The sequence below is a fragment of the Nicotiana tomentosiformis genome, chromosome 11 (genome assembly GCF_000390325.3).
Source record: "Nicotiana tomentosiformis chromosome 11, ASM39032v3, whole genome shotgun sequence".
Classification (NCBI taxonomy): Eukaryota; Viridiplantae; Streptophyta; class Magnoliopsida; order Solanales; family Solanaceae; genus Nicotiana; species Nicotiana tomentosiformis.
In genome coordinates, this window is record NC_090822.1 from 55,657,518 (window position 1) to 55,679,406 (window position 21,889).

Here is a 21,889-nt window from a genome sequence, read left to right on the forward strand (position 1 = left end):
TCGAAGAATTCGTATCGGAGCAAGGATAAATCCAGATAGGAGAGGTAAGTTAATTGAATATTTAAAAGCTAACGTGGATTGTTTTGCATGGTCCCATTCAGATATGATAGGTATACCTTCGGAGGTGATGACTCATAAATTAAATGAAGATCCATCATTCATACCTGTCAAACAAAAGAAGAGGAAGCAAGGATCATTCAAAGATCAAGTGATCGATGAAGAGGTACAAAACTCTTAAAGATCGATTCAATACGTGAGATAACATATCCTAAATGGTTAGCTAATACTGTGGTAGTTCCGAAACAGAACAGTAAATGGAGAGTTTGTGTGGATTACACTGACTTAAATAAAGCATGCCTGAATGATTCATTCCTTTTACCGCATATAGATTAATTGATTGATGCTACTACATGCCACAAATTATTAAGCTTTCTAGATGCATATTCTGGTTACAATCAAATAAAAATGGACCCCCTAGACGAAGAAAAAACTTCACTTTTTACAAACAGGGGGACTTATTGTTACAAAGTCATGCCTTTTGGCTTGAAAAATGCTAGAGCCACGTATCAGAGTTTGGTGACCAAGATGTTCCAAGAACACCTGGGGAAGGTGATGGAAGTGTACATTGATGATATGTTGGTCAAATCTACACAAACGGAAGATCATTTTCAACATCTTTCAACTACCTTCGAGATCCTCCGTAGATATAATATGAAACTAAACCCAGAAAAGTGCGCTTTCTTTTGGCATAGCTTCAGGTAAGTTTCTAGGCTTTCTCGTATCTAATAGAGGAATTGAAGTAAATCCTGCACAGATTAAAGCTATTGAAGAAATACCTGATATACTCACAAGCAAAAAAGAGGTATAAAGATTGACAGGTAGGATTGCAGCTCTGGGAAGATTCATTTCAAGATCTTCAGAGAAAAGCTTTAAATTCTTTTCAGTATTGAAGAAGCAAAATCAGTTTGAATGGACTGAGGAATGTCGACAAGCCCTCAAAGATTTAAAGGCATACTTAACAAATCCTCCCCTACTGTCTAAACCAAGGGATAGAGAAAGACTATTTGTATATCTTACAGTTGCAGAAGAAGGTATAAGTGCAGTTTTAGTAAGGAAGGATAAAGGTAAACAATCTCCTATTTATTATGTTAGTAAATCTTTATTAGATGCTGAAACTAGATATCCTCATCTAGAGAAACTAGCTTTAGCATTAGTTATGGCAGCTAGGAAATTGAGACCATATTTTCAATGTCATCCTATCTCTGTAGTAATTGCATATCCATTAAGGAATATTTTGCATAAACAAGAATTGTCAGGCAGACTAGCCAAGTGGACAATAGAACTAAGTGAATATGACATTATTTATCAACCTAGAACTGCAATAAAATCTCAAGTTTTAGCAGATTTCGTCGCAGATTTTAATACAAAAATAATTTCTGAAGTAGAAAAGGAATTACAAATTTTTACTGGAGCTAATCCAGGTACGTGGACTTTATTTACTGATGGCTCTTCAAATATCAAAGGAGCCGGTTTAGGTATTGTCTTAATCCCACCCTCAGGTAAAAGTATAAGACAAGCAATTAAATGTTACCCTATTACTAACAATGAAGCAGAGTATGAAGCTGTAATTGCAGGTTTGGAACTAGCACGAGAACTCCCCATAGAGCAAATCATGATTAAAAGTGACTCTCAACTGGTAGTCAATCAGATGCATGGGACTTACACTGGTAGAGAGGCATGAATGCAACAATACTTGGAAAAGGCACGAGAACTGGTCAGGAAATTCCAATCATGGAAGGTCGTGCAAATACCCAGGGAAGAAAACGCATAAGCAGACGCGTTGGCTAACCTTGCTTCAGTTGCAGAAGTAACAAGTGAAGAAAATGCTATTGTAATATATTTATTTCATTCAGCACTTGACCAGGATAAACATGAGGTAAGCTTTAATAATTTAACCCGGGATTGGAGAAACGAGATTGTTAATTTTTTACAGTACGTGATCATACCTGAAGGCAAGAAAGAATCTCAAGTGCTTCGACGAAAAGCTGCTCATTACTGCCTAATTCGAGATAATTTATATCGAAAAATATTTGGCGGTCCTTTAGCAAGGTGCCTTGGACCCAATCAAACGGAGTACATGATGAGGGAAGTACATGAAGGACATTGCGGAAATCACGCAAGTGAAAAATCTTTAGTGAAAACACTAATCAAGGCAGGATACTACTGGCCTACAATGGAAGAAGATGCGGAAATTTTGTAGCCAAATGTGAAAAATGTCAACGATATGCCAACAATATGCATCGACCTGCAGAGTTATTACATACAGTTATTTTCCCATGGCCATTTATGAAATGGGGAATGGATATAGTAGGGCCTTTACCACAAGCTAAAGGAAAGGTACGGTTCTTATTAGTATTAACAAATTACTTTTCAAAATAGGTAGAGGCAGGAGCTTTCAAATAGGTACGAGAGAAGGAGGTGAAAGACTTCATTTGGCGAAACATTATATGCCGGTTTGGAGTCCCAAAAGAAATCATATGTGATAATAACCCACAATTTATAGGCTCAAAAATCATGAAGTTCTTTCAAAGTTGGCAAATCAAATGAATAACCTCTTCACCTTACCATCCCGTGGCAAATGGACAAGCTGAGTCAACGAATAAGATTATCATTAATAATTTGAAGAAGAGACTAGAAAAATCGAAAGGGAATTGGCCTGAAGAATTACCAGGAGTGTTATGGGCTTATAGAACCACAGCAAAAACAGCCATGGGAGAAACTCCATTTTCGCTTGTGTACAGTTCAGAAGCTTTAATCCCGGTTGAAATAGGAGAACCAAGCACAAGATTCACATCGGCAACGGAAGAGTCGAACGATGAGGAATTAAGAGCAAACTTGGACTTACTCGAACAAAGAAGAGAAGCAGCTTTAATATAGATAGCAGCACAAAAGAAAATTATAGAACGATACTACAGCAGAAAGGCTCACCTCAGGTACTTCAAAATTGGGGACTTCATTCTTAAAAAGGTCTTCCAATCAACGAAAACAATCAGAGAAGGAAAGTTAAATCCAAATTGGGAAGGACCCTATAAAGTTTGAGGTATCGCTGGAAAAGATGCCTACGAGTTAGAAACTATAGATGGCAAGGTTTTACCCTCGAGTTGGAATGTTGTTCATTTAAAGAAATACTATTTCTGAGCAAAAAAAATACCCACGGTCAGGTATCGTTCAATTACGATTTTTGTTATGTACAGTTAAAATTACACTAACAATTTTAGATGATAGGAAAAAAGCTAGCCCACACCAAATGATGATATAAGACTTGAAGGACACGCGGAAGCAACATTATTCCCGGTCTAGGATTGCAACCTTTCTGATGGAAATATAAAGGGTTAAGCAGCCATCATCTAAATTATATATACCTCCGAGTCCCGTATGTTTTTCCTTTTCAGAAAACGAACCATATGGAAGGAATAATCAAGTGCTCGAGATTTCATATTTCAAAGCTCAAATACTTGGGGGACTCTATATATATATATATATATATATATATATATATATATATATATATATATATAAGGAAGGCAAAGAAGATTAAAAAAGTCAGAATTCAAGTCAAGCTTATGGTCTGCCCAACAAATCGAAAGTTAAAAGCAAAGTCAAGAGCCAAAAATGCAAGCCAATTCAAAAACCTATGAAAAATACACTCGTAGATGTAAATTTCAAAATCTTACGAATGTTTAGGTTAAAGGCAATATTTAGTCATGGGTTGCAAGATATACCCTTGAATTTTGTAAAATCTGTTGTAAAGAAAACAGTTACGAAAGAGTTATAGATGATACTTAAATACATGTAAAGTGTTATACAATTTGAAAGTTCGAATGATACAAAACTTCCTCAAAGTTATTCAAAGAAACGTGTGTGTTCCTATTTCTTCTTTCGTATGTTTACACCATTATGAAGTTGAGACGTCTTCTTCATTAAGTGTTGTTTATAAAAGGGCCCTCTTTTATAATTCGTGCCTGTTCAAAAAGTCACGGACTATTGAAGCATTTTTAAATGCATAATAAAAGAGTAGAACAGAAACTCAAAATGAAATATTATATAAACCCGATTAAAACTAAGTGTAAACTTAGTTCAAACTCAAAATGAAATATTATATAAACCCGGTTAAAACTAAGTGTAAACTTAGTTCAAACAAAAGTATTTGATATTGAACCCCAAAACGGATCAGGGGTAAAACTTGCCAACCATTCCACAAATAAATAAAAAACAAACACAATAAACTTTCCAAACACAAGTTCACTATGGGGCAGATTCTAAAGTAGCACTATCAGCAGCGGGAGAAGTCAAGATGGCATCATCAGCAGCAGCAGAAGGTTCGACTTGAGCAGAAGAGATTTGAACACTAACTTCACCAGGAGTAAGTTCATCACCCTCGGGAATGCCGACCTCAGGTGAAGAAACGTTTTGACTCTGCTGAGTTTTTTCAATCGTTTCCTTAGTTTTTGCAATCTCAGCAGTCAAGTCAAAACCTTCCCGGTTAGCATCCATCAAAGTCTCGAGGCGCGTGTTCAAGAAAGCCCAACTTACATCAAGAGTTGATTTATTCTCAAGGGCCTCGTAATCCCTCTCCCATTGCTCAATTTCGGCCTTCAACTCTTCTTTTTCAGTCAAAGTAGCATCATAAGAAGTTTGTAAAGGGGCGAGTGATCTCTCTAAGAATTGGACCTTGTTAGAAGATGCACGGAGGTCTTCTTGTGCTTGAGTGAGAGTTTGAACAAGCTCCCCGGCATAGACTTCCTTCTGATTAAGCAGTTCTTTCAGACCCCTAATTTCCTCAGTAGCTTTAGAAAGTTGCTCGACAAATGAAGACTCAAGGAGGTGTTTATCCTTGCCCACTTGACTGGAAGAGGCTTTTTCAATCGCCAATTCTGCTGCCATCACTTTCACTTGCTGTTCCAAAGCACACTTTTCCTCATCTAAAACTTTTTTTTCTAACTGAAGGCCTTCAAATTGTTCTTTCCAGTTGTCCGCTTCCGTATGATAGTCATTGACTAACTGCTCAGTATGGACAATTCTCTTCATCAGCTCTGTGCCTATCAGGTTGATCTACAAAAGAAAGGGAAAAAATGATTATCAAACAAAGATAAAGAGATCACAAGGAAAGTAAAAAAAAAAAAAAACAAGGCTTATACCTTCAAAGATGAATGGACAATGTCATTCATCCATGTCAAAGAACTGTGGTTTTCCAATTCAGACTTCTCAACTGGGCCAATCAGCGGTTTCAGCCATACATCAGCTTGGCCAGACTTTTTCAAAAGATTACCATTCTCGGGGACTACAATGGTAACTTTTTTCATCATCCTACTGCTACTGGAAGAACCAACTTCAACATGAGAAGTAGTAGCAATAGGGATAGTTGAGGAAGTAAAAATAGCCACGGGAGAAGCAGTAGCAACAACAACAGGTGCGGGAAACTGAGAACCAATAAGAGCAGATACTGGAAAGGACGCAAAGGGTGCTTCATCAGAAACTAAGCCAAAGTCTTCACTATCAAACCCACGAGAAAATAACTGTTCTGTAGAGTCATGAGGTGCAGCAATCATCTCTTCATCAGAGCTCACCAAAGTGGCATTTTCAGGCTCATTCACGGGAACTGAATTTGGAGGAGGAATGGCTTCATCATCCAAAACAACACGTTTCCTAGCCCGAGGCTTACACACTAAAGAGCCCTCCTCTCGTTCCTCTTCACCCTCAGAGCCATGAGCTCTCTCTGCTTTTCTCTTTGATGAAGAACTCAAATCATCTCTTGAGCCATGGACAAAGAAAGTCTTGATGAAGCAATAAACGCAGCACTAACACCCCGAATGGGAAACACTAGCAGAAGAAGTTAGTAAATCTCCAAATAAATATGAAAGAAAGGTAGAAAGTTAAAGGGAAGCATACCATGAGTTTTAACTTTCCAACCAAACCTATGAGAAAGGTATTTCCAAGACCTTCCTTTCATAGGAGCAACCGACAATAATTTTTTTACCCAAGCACGGAAGTCTGGTATTTCTTAAACAACTTCCATGGTTGCTAAAAAGAAAAAAAAATAGCCACGTGATCGTAAGTTTCTTCTTCCTGCATAAAAGAGAAGAAAGATATCTAAAAAAAACTTACGTGCAAAGTTCCATTTTTCTGGAAAAGGCATGTTCTCTTCACCCACTAAATCACTTGTGGGAGCATCAACAAAACGGGCATACCGGCCACGATCTTTATCATCTTCAAGGCTAACCAAAACCGTTTTACTCCTAGCCACGAGAGTAAATACCCCTGAACGAAACAACTTAGGGGAATAAAGATGAAGCATGTGTTGAAAGGTGAATGGTAAAGAGGCCGAATTAGCCAGGTATCTTAAAAATGCAACATCTCTCCATACAATAGGACCAATCTGTCCTAAGCAAACGTTAAAGAAACGGTAAAATTCTATGATGGCTGGGTCAATAGGTGGTCTAAAACCTAACGTAAAAGGATATGTGTAAACGAAAGAGTAACCAGCTTGGAACGAAGTAATCCTTTGGTTTGGACCAGGAACTAAAATTAGAAAGTCAAATTTCCAATGGCATTCTCTTCGCATAAGAGAAATCAAACCCTCAGTAATTTGGGAAGGATAAACATTGGCACGATCATGGGAAGTCATAGAAGTAACTTGATTTCTAATTGATTCACGACCAGTGGAGAAAGAAAATTTTGCAGGAATAATTTCATCAACAATTGGTTCTCGAATAGGTTCACTCGAATCTCTATTTTTGGCAGAAGATCTATGAGTTGAAGAAGACCTAGTTCTAGAAGAAGAAGGGGTAGCAACGTTGGGTTGAGAAGTAGAACCACGAACAGATAAAGATCCTAAGCTACGCAACCTACTGCCTCTTCTACTCCTAACAGGAGCAGTTGAAGGGGGAAGTTCATCTATAATTACTACTATACGAGGATCAGGGTTCGATGAAGACATGGTTGTACAGTAAAATAATACGTGCTGATGTATAAGAACGATTATGGAAGAAGAATACTGTAGATTGAAGGTTTTTGTGAAAGCAAAGGCATAAGAGGTATTTATAAGAAGAAGCAACCGTCATGTAAAGGGAGTCATGATGGAAACGTCATAATAAAACAGTTATTTCGTGACTGACGCAGCCGCAGGAAAGCCCTAAGAACCGCTGAAGAGTCGCAGACCCAATCGATAAATTCCACGTGGCACATGCATTAAATGTAAGTGACATACGACGCGTTGGTTCTAAAAAAGACACAATGATACATGGAAAACGACGGCAAAAAATTCCCGCCATAAATGTGTACCACTTCCCAAATATTCAATTGCTGAATATTTGGCAAGTGGGGGGACTATCTGTATTAGTAAAAAATAAATATTACACATGAAATTATATGAGGATGGCAAGGCAAGAAACGTGGATCACTAAGAAGATGACAACTGGAGTGTCGCATTAAAAGATTTATGATTTACAACAGGTACGAGCAAATCACTCACGAGACGAAAGGGTACGGTTGCTCGAGCCTAAATTACTCAGTGAAGAGACATAGGCAGGATGAATTAAGACAATAAAGAGGAAAGATTCATGAACCTCTAATTAATGTGGAAGAAGAACCGAAACCGTTACAGAATCTTCATGAACAGTTACAGTTGCCAATTATAACGTTTCATTAATGTCATTAATGCTTATAATGATTCGGTCATAAAAGGGAAGAAACGTTATATTTGTAAATTCCTATATAAGGGAAGGGAATTTCACTTGTAAGGGAACGTTCTGATTATTATTGGAAGATAATTATTTTCTTGTGCTTTCAATTGATTATTTTGTCATTTCTTATTCTAATTTCCTTTTTTATTTCTGAGAGAATATTGAATTTCTTGATTATCAGTAACCCGAGTACTTCTAAAAATAGGCTTTAACTGAGAATCTAATTCTTTGGTTAAACATTTAACCCTTTTGCTTTATCCTCTAGTAGTTTCAATCGTTTCCATACCACGTACATTTGGTTCCATGTTACCTCTTGTTCCCAGGTTCCATTAACTAAATCTTTGAAGTCTTGATGTTGCACTGCTGTTGCAGCAATACATTCAATAGCCTGAAGGGCCTTCTCAATATAGCCTTTGCAGTTCCAGTATTTAACAACACAAGTGAGTGGCCTGAGCCATCAAGTAAGATATAGTCTGTCTCAAAATTGATATAATTATAGAACTAGTGACCATTCCCAAAAGCCCAATCTATATTGCTATAGATTCTGTCTTCAACTCCCCTTTTGTTGCACCAGGAGTATTGGCATCCTCCCCTAGTGATCTTCCCTATTCCCAAGTCCTCTATATATTGCTGGAAGTCAGCTACCTCAATTGGTTGGATAGGTACCCATTCAGTCTATCCTCCACCGATAGGAAAATATTAAAATCTCTTACTATCAGCCAAGATTTATTCACTGTACTATCAATATTCGTAAGTTGATCCCATAATCCTTTATTTTCTGCAATTGTATGGAGACCATACACAACAATCATCAAACAAGAAAATGAGGAATTCTTGTCACTAATCTTGCAATGGATTAACTAAGATGTCTCCAACATTATTGAGACATTGACATTAGGATTTCTCCATCTTATCCAAATCCTCTCATTTGGTGCACTTGCATTGTTTGAGAAGAAAAATACTATTCTACTCCTAGTTTTCTTTTGATCATATCAGCTTTTGGTAGTTTGACTCTAGTCTCTAAACATCCAATAATATCTGCTTTATTTTTTTTGCATAAAGAATTTTAATTCCTTCTGCTTAAACGACTTATTTAGCCTTCTAATATTTCAAGAACAAATGATCATGGGTGAAGATATGTTTGAAGGTATTGTCCTTTATAACCTTATTTATATCACTTCTGGTCATCCCATAACTTTGAGAAGCCTCATGCACCTCTGTTGTATTTTGCTTGCCTTCCTGAATTCTCAAGGGAGCAAAAACATTTCTTATTGCAGATTGCATATTGGACCTCATCCAATATTTTCTGTTGGTTCTTACTCTTCCGAGCAGTCTCCACCTTCTTTCCTCTATCAGTAGTCTCCTTTTGAACTGGTGCTATCTGCTCCTGCAATAGTGTCTCTTAAGGTGGAGGAGTTGTTGGTTGCTCTCTCACTTCAGGTTTTGCCTTTCATTCAAGCTTCTTCTTTTTTTTCTTACTCTTGTTCTGCTGCACATGTAGCTTGCTAGGCTCAGAGTTATGACTTTATTTGTATCCCCAGTGAAATGCCCAAATTGGTAACAATCTAAGCATAACTTTGGTTCCCATTCATACTCAATCACCCGCTCCCAAATAGTCCCATCAACTTTCTCAATAGGCAGTGTTTGGGGATGGGGTTTTGTGATGTCCATTTCAATCAGAGCTCTAGCACATGACACCCTTTCACAATTAGCCGTTCGTTTATCAGTACATAATCGTTTTCCCAGAAAACTAGCGGTCCTTCCGAAATTCTCTTCAGTCAAATAAATTAAGGGTAAACCGGGGAAGGCAATCTCTTATTTTACCTTTGTATTTTTGAATGTTTCATTATTTTATTAATCTCCATATAGATAACCATTATATTATTTTTTTGTCATCGTCATTTCTGTTATTTTTATTATTTTTAGAAATTGACTGGTGTCAATCAATTTCATAAATTATGTACATAATTTTTTAATATTTTGCCGAATCATTTAGTAATTAGTATCAAGGAGTGTGAGAAAAAAAGTAGCAAAATGGCCAACTAAAAATTCTACCTTTCCAATTAAAGATGACACAACTATTATTTTAACAACCAAACGTTTCTCTTTAACTATGATCTTTAGACACTCAAAGATATTTCAATCTATTGAAAGTTTGACCTTTTTATATGATTTGCAAATATAGAAATTATATTATTTGATTTTTTTTAATTTCTTAAGTTTATGTAAAAAAAACATGATTACTTTTATACTTTTTCTATGACCTTGTATAAACCAAATAGGAAGGACAAGATAAATTTTAGCGCCTTTTCAGTATTATTATTATTATTATTATTATTATTATTATTATTATGAGAAGGCGCCAAGAAGCGCAAGTTAGTTGGGATGGCGCAGATTAAGGTAATAAACAGCTCAACATATTCTCACAGCATTTAATTTTTAGTTAAACGCCGAACCAAAACGAATGGTGCGTTTCGGACATGTCCGCACATGCCTATAATGTCACAAAACCAACATTTATACTAATAAAAACAAAAATTCCTCCATTTTTCTATCTCCCTCGTCCCCCCCCCCCCCCCCCCCCCCCCCCCCCCCCCTTTTTTTTTTTAATTTTTGCAGAAAACAACTCATACAAGAAATAAAGCCAAAGGCAACGGTAAATGGACGTTTTGAAGGATGATTTAAAATAAGAGGTTAGATTGATTGATTGATTAATTGATTAATTTGGGTACTTAGTGGTTCTTTTTCATTGGATCGTTTATTTGATTATATTTGATTTAGGTGGTTATTGTTTGTTTTGTATAGGAAATGGATGAACGGACAATGGAGGAGTAAATGTAAATTTGGGAAGCTATATTTTGTTTTTTGGAATTAATAAGGAGGTAATTTTTTCTATCGGATTTGGAAGGGGACCGAACAATGTTGTCCAAGGGTGAACATCAAACGGTCCCATTGTCTGTATTGCTGAAAAGGGAACTGGCCAATGAGAAGATTGAAAGGCCCGAGATTTCTCACGGTCAAGCTAGTCAGAGCAAGAAAGGGGAAGACTTCACCTTCCTCAAGACCGAATGCCAGCGGGTTTTGGGAGATGGAGTTACTACCTTTTCTGTTTTTGGGGTAGGATTTGATGTTTCTATCTTATGTTTTTAAGAAATGTGTCCTTTATCGATGCCTTTGCATAATAAATTATCATATTAGATCGTAGCTACCTTTAGTGAAGGGGTTCAATTGAATCCCGTTTGTAAGAAAATTACACTGTGCAAAAAGAGTAAAAATAAATGTTTTCTGCACATATATAAGTCCTTGAATCCCCTTGACACAGGTTCAAATCTTAGGCGTGACATTCTTACATTATTTTGAATCCCCTTATTCAAATTCTTGGCTCCACCACTAGATTGTGGATACCACAGTGTCTTCTATATGCTCATGATATCTTTTGTATGCTAATGCTATATTCCTTCTTATCCTTGCCTTTGGATAAGAATTTGTCATATCGAATCATAGATATCTTGCTGAATCTGATAAGTTATGCAGTATCCTATATGGTTGAGAAAGATGATCATGGTGCCAACTTTGGACATTTTTGCCTTGATCTTACTTTGACATGTTTTCCGTGTAGAATCAATAGTTATCTCAAGTGGGAGAAGTCCTTTATTTTTCCTTTTAAGATTGTTGGCCAGGAATCCACTAGTTCTTGTGAATGAAGCATTTTTTTGTTATGGTTTCACCTGAAATTTTTGCATGTTTGACCAAAAATTCTTTCTCAGCAAATTGTTGAACATCGGTAGTCGCACTTCCCTTTTTTGTTTTTATATGATTGCAGTCATGTAATTTGTATTTCATTCCTTTTGTAGTTATTTGATGGGCACAATGGGTCGGCAGCTGCTATATATTCTAAAGAGAATCTCTTGCAGAATGTCTTGAGTGCTATTCCCTCAGACCTCAACAGAGATGAGTGGGTTGCAGCATTGCCTAGGGCTTTGGTTGCAGGATTCGTCAAGACAGACAAAGAATTCCAAGAAAAAGGTATTAGTTGTTTCTATATAGAAGAAAACTAATATAAGCATGCTGTGAAAACCTATCATAGAGTTTCTCCATGAAAATGTAAATGATACAAGAAACTTTGTAGCTACGGTGATTCTATTCTGCGTGTTTTAGATATAATACAAAAATCATGTGAACCTCTTTACTATTTCTTGTAAACAATTTGTTTTTCTTTTATAATTTAATTAAGAGAAATCAATAGTTTTTTTTCCCGTAATAGTGTGAATATATTATTCTGATATTACTTGTGTAATCTTGCAGCACAGAAATCAGGGACAACAGTCACGTTCGTTATAATTGAAGGATGGGTTGTAACAGTTGCTTCAGTTGGCGATTCTCGATGTATATTAGAATCTGCTGAAGGGGGAATTTATTATCTATCAGCTGATCATAGACTAGAGTGCAATGAAGAGGAGTGAGATGCTTTTTATGACTTTAACTAACTAATTAATATGGGTTTGCCTCTTGAATAACATTTTAATAGTTTATGTTGAATTGAATAGGAGGGAACGCATAACAACAAGTGGTGGAGAGGTTGGTCGGCTTAATACTGGTGGTGGAACACAGGTATCTTTTTGTTTAGCCCGTTACCCGTTTCTTTCTTTTGCACACTCAATACATTTATCATGAAGTGTGGTAATTAATGGGAATGTAGCTGCATTCAGCATAAAAACTGCGTCATTTCTTTTATTGGCATGTCATAATTTCCATTTATATTCTTTCACTTTTCTATTTTGGGCTTTTATTCCTTTTCTTGAGGAAAGTTTGTCTTACCAAGTGATCCAAATTCATTTCAGATTGGTCCTTTGAGATGTTGGCCTGGTGGGTTATGCCTCTCTCGATCCATTGGAGATATGGATGTTGGCGAGTTCATTGTTCCTGTACCCTATGTAAAGCAAGTAAAGGTTTGTCTACCATGTGTTAGCTTCCTCTTTGCATTTCTGTTTTGGGTCTATTGCTCAAGTGCATATGTCCTTTGTGTATTTGCAACCACATATTTCAGCTTGCAAACTTTAAAGCATTCAATTGTGAAGAGTGAAGACTCCAATCCACACCCACTTATGATTGATCTACATCAAGTTTGGGAAGATGAAACTGCGTTTGAAAAATTCAAAGATTGAAGCCGTGCTTTAAATCAAAGTATTTCTTGATGGGAAGTTGGAATCTTGTAAATGCCTTTCCTAGATCTCTGCTTTCTTCACAGTGGAGTGGAGTCTTGTCACGATTCATTTTCTCTTTCCATCATTCCTGGAAATAATTTCCATTACTGCAATTTTGGCGACCCTTTTGCTTTGGATGCTTCTTTGTCAAAACTTAGTGCTTATTATAGTATCTAATCCAGTCATGATATGTTCAAATTTGAGGAAATACAGCAGTTCCAGATTGTAAAATTTCCTTGTATCTTTGTGAACCTCTTGCATTTTAGTGCAAGTGATAGAATGCCATTGATAGTCTAATCATGATATGCCTTTTCAAGAAGTCAATGTATGGGTAGATGGAGCTGGAATTGATCGTATCCAGGGTTGCTGGACGTAACTCATTAATATTTTACTGTAAAGTATTTAACAGAAACCAATGCACTTTCTGGTTTTCAGCGCCTATTAGAAACATCAGAACATTGTGCATTCTTTCATTTGATTTTCCCTTTTCTCCAGTATGTCAGCTTTTAGATGTTCCTGAATCTTTTGATTTACTAATTCTACTCAAGTTCTAATCTTTTGTTTATATTATACATTTCCTGAACATGTTCAACATTACGTGAACAGCTATCTTCAGCAGGTGGAAGGCTTGTAATAGCAAGCGATGGTGTCTGGGATGCTTTGTCTGCAGAAATGGCTGTAGAATGTTGTCGTGGAATGCCTCCGGATGCTGCAGCTTCTCAAATTGTTAAGGTAATATCCTTACTTGATATCCAATAGGTTAATTATGATATAATTTACTTTATTAAATTTTCCAATTATCTAGTGATACCTCTCTCCTCCAATTTGCAGGAAGCCGTGCAGCCAAAAGGGATTCGAGATGACACTACCTGTATTGTGGTTGATATACAGCCCCCAGAAAAGCCAAATCCTCCCCAGCCACCACCCAAAAAGTCAGGGAAGAAAGTGTTTAAGTCTATATTTCGCAAAATAACATCCGAGTCATCTTCTAATACTGAGAGAGATTATGATGAACCAGATGTTGTGGAAGAACTATTTGAGGAAGGATCTGCATCACTTTCTGACAGGTTTGTGTCATGCTAATTCTGATGCATCCACTGTCATATGGGATATCCCTTTTAGATATTGTGGTGAAGTACCCCTGGTGTTTATATTTGCTATCTTCATATGACTGCAGGTTAGATACTAAGTATCCAGTTTGCAACATGTTTAAGTTATTCATGTGTGCCGTCTGTCAAGTAGAGATAAAACCTGGAGAAGGTATTTCAATACATGCTGGCTCTTTGAATACAAGAAATGCTCGTCCATGGGATGGCCCTTTCCTTTGCTCAAGCTGCCAAGTGAAGAAAGAAGCCATGGAAGGAAAAAGACCTTCCGGAAGTAAGTCGATTCATTTTCTGCTGAAATGCTACACTTTGGCCCTCTAAAATTACTGATCATCCATGTTTTACTTTTGCAGATGGAAGATATAGTAGTGACAGCGACTAGTTAACCCCAAAATGCAACTACTAACTATTGCTTCACCCATGATTATAGTTTGGAGTTCCACCGTCATTAACAAAACATTCCTTCTGTTTCATTAAACAAAATATAATTGCTTCTGTGGCATCTCAAACACAAGCGTCAACCGTTCTGGTTTGCCTCTTTTAGGTCGAAAGACGGAGAGAGACGACTACCCCAGTATACCGCAGAGACACTTTCTGAAAAAGTTCACATTTCAAGTACACCTGGCCCCATCATGAAGTGGTAAGACAATGGAAACTTAAGACCATATATAAAGCATATCAGAGGTAATTTCTCTCTGATTGTCATCACTGCTATAACACTGATTCTTTTTCTTGTGTAGAATTAATAGTGAGTGAAAGGCATTGATCAGTGTAACTTTATTAGCTAGGAAGATTGATCAGGATTGTTAGGTTGTTTTTCTTTATCCTTTTTTACCTCCCTTGTTCTCCCCACTTGATAAAGTTTGCTGATCACCCTGTTGTTAAATTTATTCTTGTATAATTCCTTTCTTCTTAAACCAAGAAGGGGTAACCATTCAAATCAGATTGTTCTTTCAAGTCCTTTCTTTTTGGGCTTTTTAAACAAAGACATGGAATCTCTGTATTTTTATCTGATCATTTCGTCTTCTCTATGTGGAAGTATTGCTATTCATCACTTTTTTTTCTTGCCATTTTACCTCTTTTAGTAAGACTTTCTTTCGTGAAACTTTTAGCAAGTCTATGTTTTCATCTGTGACAAAGTAACCATATATTTAAACTACATCACTGATGATCTTCTTGGTATGGGATGGCTCATTCATTTCCTCCTCCCCGCCCCTTGAAAATAGAGAACCAAGCCAGCTTCTGATCCATTCATTTCCACAAGCGGGGAGCAGTGGCGGATGGAGGGAATACTTACTGGGTTCAATCAAACTCAATGTTTTCGATACAATATGTATATATACATAGATGTATATAGGGTAAAATATGATATGACACGTGGTCATCTAAGGGAAGGACACGTGGAACCCAATACAGGGATGGCCAAAGATCGAACACAGCTATTCCGCTTGTCACCGGAAGGGATAACGTTCATAAATGTGTGTTAAATGCTCTGTGCCTGGTAGCATTTAATAAAGAATATTCTGCGGCATTAAGAGCGACGACCCGTTACAGGAAATTTGGCATTTATGTCCACCGTTATATCTTCATCAATGACCCTCATAATTGACATTAAAGGAGGGTACGATCCTAGGACCTCGTTCCCTAGACACAATTATAAATAGTGAGCTCAGTTATCATTGTAAATGAAACGAATTTTCTGGCAAACTGACACTACATTTTATACAAAGCTTAATACAATTTTACTTTCTCGCTTTTTGATTTCATCATTGCTGTGTCCGGAAACATTGTTCCCGAAACTGTTATCTCCTACATTTTAAGGCTAAGTATTGCATAATTCTTTACTTATTTCATTATTTTCGGGATCAAATTAGTTCACTTGCCTAGAAACCACGTATAAATTCAACTGTACCGTTTTAGGGGTAAACAATTTGGCGCCCATCGTGGGGCCTAGATAGCCGTGCAACTAAATTGAGCCTTGCCCTTTTTACTAACGTGCTTTGATTATTTTGTCTTAGAAAAAATCATAAGAAATGACAGAAAACACTGTTAACAATATGCACAACCCCGAGGTTCGAGGAGATCAACCTCACTTCGAGGACTCAATCAGTGACATCCACAATGAGGGGAATGGCGCCACACCAGTGCATGACATGCAGTATCCTCGACATGTTCGGGAGACGACTCCCGATGATCTTGATGAGGAGCATGTTGTTGACGTGGTAAGGGTCTTACAAGAGCAACAAGCGATCATTTTAGGCCATCTCACGCCACATGATAAGATTATGACAGAGTTGAAGCAGGCGCTGTCGGGGGCTTCGAATAATGCAAACAGACGAGATCCAATTCCTCCCGGTGTTCCCGCAAACCAAACAACGCAGAGGGTTGACAACAACACTCCCAGGGGTGAAGTTGGCTCCGACGGGGTTGGGGGGAGCGGATCCGGTCTCAATAACGAGAATGATCCTTTCAAGAATGAACTTTTACGGTTTATGAGGGAAGTAAACTCCCGCATGGACCAAATCCCGGGCGCGCCACCAGTACTGAACCCCCGGACTCCAAGAAGTATACTCAATTGACGTACAAGCCGAGTGCTGCACCAGAATTAATCCCGAAGCGGTTTAAAATGCCTGAAGTGCCAAAGTATGACGGAACTTCAGACCCTCAGGAGCATATTACCACCTACACAACGGCGGTAAAAGGAAATGATCTAGCTCCGCACGAAATTGAATCTGTATTGTTAAATACATTTGGAGAAACTCTCACGAGGGGAGCTTTAACGTGGTATTCCCTGTTACCCGAGCATTCCATAGATTCCTTTGAAACGCTCGCAGACTCTTTCATCAAGGCCCATGCCAGGGCCAGAAAAGTACAAGCCCTGAAGGCCGATATATTCAGGATTGCGCAGGGAGAGTCCGAGTTATTACGAGCGTTCGTTACCCGATTCCAGAAGGAAAGAATGCTGCTCCCAACTGTCCCGAATGAATGGGCAGCTGAAGCATTCACCAAAGGACTGAATCCGAGAAGTTCGGACGCCTCCCGGAAGTTAAAGGAAAGTTTGCTTGTGTTTCAAGCAACGACTTGGGCGGATGTCAACAACCGGTATGAGTCAAAAATAAGAATCGAAGATGATCAGGTTGGTTTTCCATCGTGGACCAAAGGACGGGATAAGAATAGAGAAAAATCAAAAGATGATTACGACACGGGCAGACGGACTTCGAGGGGCCGATCTTTGCCCTACGAGTGGACTGAAGGTCGTGGAAGAGACTTCTGGACAATAGACAAGTTCACCGTTGACAGAAGGATCGATCGCGGTCGGAACAACAGATCACAACAGGATAAAGAAACGTCAGGGTCACAGGATCCTTCTTACCCCAAGTTATCGGAATACAACTTCAACGTCAGTATAGTAGAATTGGTGTCAGCCATGAGAAACATCAAAGAGGCACGGTTCCCGAGACCGGTGAGATCTGATCCCAACCAGAGGGATCCCAACTTATGGTGTGAGTACCATGGGATGAATGGCCACCGGACAGGGGACTGCCGACACCTTCGAGAAGAAGTGGTGACACTATTTAAGAATGGTCACCTCAGAGAGTTCTTAAGCGACCGAGCTAAGAACAATTATGGTCAACGCAGAACCCTCAAAAGTAGGAGAAGAACCCCCATGCCAAATGATTAATATGATCTTCGGAGGGAATGTGATTAAGGGCTCACCTTTTCGGCAGCAAAGAAGACGAAAGTATCAATAACTCATAGTAAAAAACTCCGGAAAGACGATATCACTTTTACGGAGGAGGACGCAGACGGATTGCTGCTACCATATAATGATGCACTGGTAATTTCTTTAAATGTGTTAGATTTTAAGATTAAACGTGTTCTAGTGGATCCAGGAAGTTAAGCTAATATCATACAATGGAGAGTATTGGAGCAAGCTAAACTCACCGGAAGCATTATTCCGGCCACAAAGCTCCTAGCTGGATTCAACCTCGCGAGCGTGACGACCCGGTTAGAGATTTTATTACTCACGCACGCTGAAGGAGTAATGAAAACAACCCTTTTCGAGGTAGTATATGGTGACATGGGATACAATATCATCCTGGGAAGGCAATGGTTACATGAGATGAAAGCTGTGCCCTCGACATATCACCAATTGTTGAAGTTTCCAACGCCCGAAGGAATCAAGCGGATAAGGGGGGATCAACCGGCAGCAAGAGAGATGAACGCAATTTCCGTCTCCAGTAGCAAAGGAAAGGAACACGCGGCGTAGCAATTACAAGAACCGGCACCCACTCCCGAACCAGAAGAAATGACCCCAGGAAATGAGGCGTCAGAACATTATCAGGTGCCGAGATATTTCTAAGTTCCTGAAGAGACGGATATAACGAAGTCCACGACGGAAGAACTGGAGCAAGTTGCATTGTTCGAAGAATTCCTAGAAAGGAAATTCCACTTGGAGATAGGACTACACCCGGAACACAAGTCTGATTTTATTGAATTTCTTAAATCTAATGCCGATTGTTTTGGGTGGTCGCATGAGGATATGATAGGCATCCCAACGGAGGTAGCCGTGCATAAGTTAAGCTTCGATTCCAACATACCTCCAGTAAGACAAAAGAAGCGCCCTATTGCCGAAGCCAGGAATAAATTCGTCAAAAAAGAGGTAACCCGCATGCTTAATATCGGTTCGATCCGAGAGGTAAGATATCTGGACTAGCTAGCTAATGTAGTAGTAGTTCCTAAGAAGAACAATAAATTTCGCATGTGTGTAGATTATAAAGATCTAAATAAGGCGTGCCCAAAAGACCCGTTCCCACTACCAAATATCGATCAAATGATTGATGCCACGACCGGGCACGAGTTAATGAGTTTCCTCGATGCTTATTCCGGGTACAACCAAATTAAGATGAACCAGGAGGATCAGGAAAAGACTTCATTTATAATGAATTTCGGTACATATTGTTACAATGTGATGCCCTTTGGGTTGAAAAACGCCGGAGCCACTTATCAACAGCTCGTAAACATGATGTTTGAAAATCAAATAGGAAAAACTATGGAAGTTTATATAGGCGATATGCTCGTTAAGTTTTTGAATGCAGGCGACCACCTTAAACATCTGCAAGAAACTTTCGACATCCTGAGGAAGCATAATATGAAACTTAATCCTGAGAAGTGCACGTTCGGGGTTAGTTCTGGTAAGTTTCTGGTATTTCTGGTCTCACAAAGGGGAATTGTGGTAAATCCCGATAAAATCAAAGCCATAGAAGACATCTCAGATCAACTGTCAAACGTAAAGGAAAGTCCAAAGGCTCACAGGAAGATTGACAGCTTTAAGCAGGTTTATTTCCCGGTCGTCAGAAAAATGTCATTGCTTCTTTGCACTGCTTAAAAAGAAAAATAATTTCGAATGGACACCGGAGTGCCATCAGGCTTTGAGAGATTTGAAGTACTTATCAAGCTCTCCATTGCTTTCAAAACCAAAAGAAGGTGAAAGGTTGCTAGTTTACCTCGCGGTCTCGGAAGTTGCGATAAGTGCGATTTTGGTCCGAGAGGACGAAGGTACGCAATCTCCAATTTATTATGTTAGCAAAATTTTAACAGGAGCAGAAACTCGCTACCCACATTTGGAGAAACTGGCCTTAGCTCTCGTAGTTGCCGCTCGGAAGCTGAGGCCCTACTTCCAATGCCACACGATAGCCGTGGTGACTACTTTCCCTTTGCGGAACATTCTCCATAAACCCGAGCTCTCGGGAAGATTGGCCAAATGGGCCGTCGAAATGAGCGAATTCGACATAGAATATAAACCGAGGACTGCAATTAAGTCATAAGTCTTGGCCGACTTTATGGCCGATTTCAGTCCGGGATTATTGCATCTGGCAACCAAAGAATCAGTAATGGTGTCAGAATCGACATCGGGGGTTTGGACCTTATACACATACGGAGCTACCAACGTGAAAGGGTTCGGGCTCGGAATAATCTTAATCACGCCTTCTGGGGAAACCCTAAGGCAAGCCATCAGAACGATCCCTTTAACTAACAATGAAGCAGAGTATGAAGCTTTGATTGCAGGGCTCGAATTAGCCCGGGGACTTGACTCTAAGGTCATCGAAATCAAATGTGACTCGCAGCTGGTGGTAAATCAGGTCTACGAGATCTTTGACATCAAAGAAGAACGCATGCAGCAATACGTGATAAAAGTCCATCTGTTGGCACGATTCCGGGAGTGGTCAATTACTCATATCCCAAGGGAGGATAACGCAGAAGCTGATGCATTAGCGAACTTAGGATCATCGACGAAAATGAAGAGATCGGAGTCCGGTACGGTAGTACAACTGATAAACTCAGTCCTGGATGCGAATGGATATTATGAGGTAAATTCGACTAATTTGGTGTGGGACTAGAGAAATGAAATCATCGACTATCTCGAGCACGGGAAGTTGCCCGAAGATCCCAAAGCTTCCCGGGCGTTGCGCACCAAAGCAGCGCGATATAGCTTCAAAAAAGGACAATTATATAGAAAATCTTTCGAAGGCCCGTTGGCCCGATGCTTAGGGGCATCCGAAGCTAACTATGTCATGAGAGAGATCCACGAAGGGATATGCGACAACCACTTGCGTGCAGATTCCTTAGTGCTGAAGTTGGTACGGGCAGGATACTACTGGCCCCGTATGGAACAGGACGCCAAAGATTTCGTACGAAAATGTGATAAGTGCCAATGCTATGCACCACTAGTGCATCAACCAGCAGAACCTTTATATTCGGTTTTGTCTCCGTGACCGTTTATGAAATGGGGGATGGACATCGTCGGACCACTGCCACCGGCTCCCGGAAAGGTAGGATTTTTTTTTGAAATTTTGACTGACTATTTTTTTAAGTGGGTGGAAGCAGGTCCTTATCAGAAGATCGAGGAAATCGAAGTGGTTGATCTTTTGTGGGCAAATATAATTTGCAGGTTCAGAATACCAAAAAAGATTGCATGCGATAATGGGCCACAGTTTATTGGTGCAAAAATTACAAAGTTCCTCGAAGATTTGAAAATAAAGAGGATCACATCTTCACTCTATCATTCGAGTGCAAATGGTCAAGCGGAATCAACGAACAAGACGATTATTCAAAACCTCAAGAAAAGGTTGGAAGCAGCTAAAGGCAATTGGCCCGAAGAATTACCGGAGTTCTATGGGCCTACAGAACAACGGCCAAGTCGAGCACAGGAGAAACTTCTTTTTCCCTTATGTACGGTGCAAAAGCTTTAATCCCGGTGGAAGTAGGTGAACCCACCTTGAGATATTTCTAGGCAGATAAAGAATCGAACAACGAAGCAATGTTAATCAACTTAGAGCTGTTCGAGGAACACAGGGACTGCAAAAGCAGAGAATGGAGCGGTATTATAATCGAAGAGCCAACCTCCGTTATTTCAAAGTAGGAGATTTGGTTATGAGGAAAGTAACTCAAAATACCCGGGAGTTCAACGCGGGGAAACTAGGTCCAACGTGGGAAGGTCCCTACCGGATTTCAGCTATCACCGGGAAAGGTTCATACGAGTTAGAGAACTAGAATGGAGATAAATTGCCCAGCAATTGGAACGTGACGCACCTCAAAAGATATTATTGTTGATAAACATTATTCAATCAGAAAGTATGTGCTGCCCTCTTTTTCCCTTCGTTCAATTTTTGTCCCAATTGGGTTTTTCTGGCAAGGTTTTTAACGAGGCAGCAACAAAAAGTATACTATGAAGACAACAACAATAGGACCTTTAATAGCAAGGTAAACAAGCAAGTTTCCACTCGGGGACGGTTAGATAGTCTTTGGCTCTGTAGCAAATTCCCACTAATAAGTT

At 39.0% G+C, this 21,889-nt stretch overlaps 3 protein-coding genes across 4 annotated transcripts; all 3 read left to right on the forward strand.

Annotated features, from left to right (window-relative positions):
* The first annotated feature begins 10,298 nt into the window (after window positions 1-10,298).
* On the forward strand, window positions 10,299-15,066 carry LOC104104373 (probable protein phosphatase 2C 12). 2 transcript variants are annotated; one of them, XM_009612439.3, is made up of 10 exons: window positions 10,299-10,435; window positions 10,548-10,859; window positions 11,597-11,768; window positions 12,048-12,201; window positions 12,290-12,353; window positions 12,584-12,691; window positions 13,553-13,678; window positions 13,778-14,013; window positions 14,124-14,326; window positions 14,406-15,066. In XM_009612439.3, the coding sequence occupies exons 2-10, from the start codon at window positions 10,662-10,664 to the stop codon at window positions 14,432-14,434; spliced, it is 1,290 nt and encodes a 429-aa protein (XP_009610734.1). In that variant the 5' UTR covers window positions 10,299-10,435; window positions 10,548-10,661; the 3' UTR covers window positions 14,435-15,066. The 2 variants fall into 2 exon arrangements, with proteins under 2 accessions (XP_009610734.1, XP_009610735.1); XM_009612440.3 differs by having other exon boundaries at window positions 11,657-11,768.
* Window positions 15,067-16,678: 1,612 nt separating this feature from the next.
* LOC138901475 (uncharacterized) lies at window positions 16,679-17,734 on the forward strand. Its single transcript, XM_070189243.1, has one exon. It carries the CDS (start codon window positions 16,679-16,681, stop codon window positions 17,732-17,734), a length of 1,056 nt encoding a protein of 351 aa, XP_070045344.1.
* Window positions 17,735-19,105: 1,371 nt separating this feature from the next.
* LOC138901476 (uncharacterized) lies at window positions 19,106-21,305 on the forward strand. The gene is made up of 3 exons (XM_070189244.1): window positions 19,106-19,390; window positions 20,181-20,423; window positions 20,928-21,305. Exons 1-3 carry the CDS (start codon window positions 19,106-19,108, stop codon window positions 21,303-21,305), a joined length of 906 nt encoding a protein of 301 aa, XP_070045345.1.
* The last annotated feature ends 584 nt before the right edge of the window (window positions 21,306-21,889 follow it).